A 2,093-nucleotide genomic window follows, 5' to 3' on the forward strand; every position below is an offset into this window, starting at 1 on the left:
GTTAACATAATTAACTCTTAGTTGCAATCTGTTCATGGCTTGCAATTTCATTTAAATACTTAATCACACATATCTGTGCTAGACGCAAGCAGTAATACTTGATTCCCTTGCGGACTAAAAAGGAACTCATGTGTGCCAAGGACGTCAAAGGTGATGTCGTCACACATACTCTCTCCGTTCGGAATTACTTGTCTCAGAAATGGATGTATCTAGAATTAAAATACATCTAGATACATCCATTTTCACGACAAGTAATTCTGAACGGAGGAAGTACATACGTGTATCTGTTTCTAATTTTATTTAAAACAAGTAATTGCAACACTCGGCAAAGCATTTGCCGAGTTCATATGGCCTTTTGCCGAGTATTCTGGGTACTCAGGAAAGCCAGAGATTTCAGTGTACATAGGTAGAAATTTGTTGGATTTTACGTGGTGGATGTACGAGTCACAGCTTGTCACACTGCGCCGGCACCAAGAGCAACTTACCTGCCGCCAAATCGTAGACGATGTGCGTGTTCTGCTGCTGGAAGTTGCCTATGAGCGTCATATCCCTCTGGCCCGACGTACTTACCACCACGCACACCTGGCCGGACTCATGGTCCTCCGTCACGTAGTTCTCCCGCGGCAGGTCCCAGTCCGCACCCTCCAGATGGAAGATGAGCTTCGGCATGGGCGCCGTCTTCTTGGCATCCCAGGAGAAGCATATGTCGTCCTCGTCCGCGGTCTTATTGACTGGCAGTGCCACCTGCGCGATGAATGCGCTCTTCAGCTGCCTGAACACGGCATCCGGAAATGTGGTGAGGTCCGTGCCGCTGTCGATGATCGTCCCGCCGGAGCCATCGGCCTTGATCGCGAATGCCGACTCGGGAACCGGCAGCCGCGTCTCGCCGACCGTGACCCCTTTGAAACTGAGGAAGTAGTAGGAGGAGCTGTCGGTGTTCGGAGAAGGGTTCCGTACGAACGAAGTGGAGAGGGTCGGCCCTGTGGCATGCGCCTTGAGGTCGCCCGCGGCGCCGAGGAACACGGGGCTGCTCTTGGCCTCGAACCTGTCGGTGAAGCAGTAGGAGAACTGCCGGACCTTGAGCTGCGAAGGCAGCGACAGTGGCCCGCGGCCGAACCCCGCGATGCCAGTCTCAGTTCGTAAAAATTTGCCGACATTGTACATGCCACAGCCAAAGCCAATATCCGGCATGGTGACCGCGCCGCCTTTGCCGTCGTCAAAGGTGAAAGAGTCCCGGAGGAAGTGGCCAAATGACCTTGATTCGTCTCCATAACCGGAGACGTAGGTGCACCCGTGGAGGAAGCAGCCGTGTTCCGAATGGGCTTTGCAAAGAGGGTCGGAGCACGCGACGCTGCGGACGGTGTTGGAGGCGGCGGTGTCGAACCTGGGCAAAGGCTGGGTGAAGCACTCGGCGCAGGGCTCGCACTGCGTCCAGACGACGTCGCTGCCGGTGTCCAGCGTCAGTGTCACAGGCTGCGAGCGTGGCGCGCCGATGCTCAAGTGGATTAGGTACTCGGAGTTTACGTCCGTGTTGACGCGTCCCACCGGTGCGGTCGCCGGGTGGGCGTTCGTTCGGGAATATGGGCAAAGATTGACAGCACGGGCCCTCGACCGAACGACCATCCGGTGGAGCAGCTCGCGTTTTGTGAACCCGCGACCACTGTCGATGTGGGAGAGATGGGCGCGCAGGGCTGCCGAGGTGGCCGGCCAGGAGAACAAGAAGGTAAGGAAGACAAGGTAGGTTAACATGGACAAGCATGCCTTCATGTTCATGGTGCTGCAGTTTTTGTTCACAATTGTGTTCGAGTTGGAACATATATGCAGCCGTGGGTTTATATAGACCATCGTGCGCCACCCTATAATCAAAGCGTGACATCAACACATCAACACCTCCATTGCTGCGAATCAACTTGTGGTCGAATGGTTAAGAGGACAGTGGTATTCTCAGCTCACCAGGGTTCAAATCCTAATGATGAGGAGACGTTTTCGTCGACTTTTTTTTTTAGTTTCAAGATGATATGTTAGCTTAGTCTCTCGGAGGTGCTCATGAGGGTAGGGTCTGTGTGTGTATGAGTGCCTATGTCTGTAATGTG

At 53.8% G+C, this 2,093-nt stretch overlaps 1 protein-coding gene across 1 annotated transcript; it reads right to left on the bottom strand.

The window, feature by feature from the left end:
• Nucleotides 1-275: 275 nt before the first annotated feature.
• Nucleotides 276-1,795, bottom strand: LOC123043441 (aspartic proteinase nepenthesin-1). The gene has a single exon (XM_044465890.1). It carries the CDS (start codon nt 1,771-1,773, stop codon nt 445-447), a length of 1,329 nt encoding a protein of 442 aa, XP_044321825.1. The 5' UTR covers nt 1,774-1,795; the 3' UTR covers nt 276-444.
• Between the last annotated feature and the right edge of the window lie 298 nt (nt 1,796-2,093).

This window comes from Triticum aestivum, chromosome 2B, assembly GCF_018294505.1.
Source record: "Triticum aestivum cultivar Chinese Spring chromosome 2B, IWGSC CS RefSeq v2.1, whole genome shotgun sequence".
In the NCBI taxonomy this organism is placed as follows: domain Eukaryota; kingdom Viridiplantae; phylum Streptophyta; class Magnoliopsida; order Poales; family Poaceae; genus Triticum; species Triticum aestivum.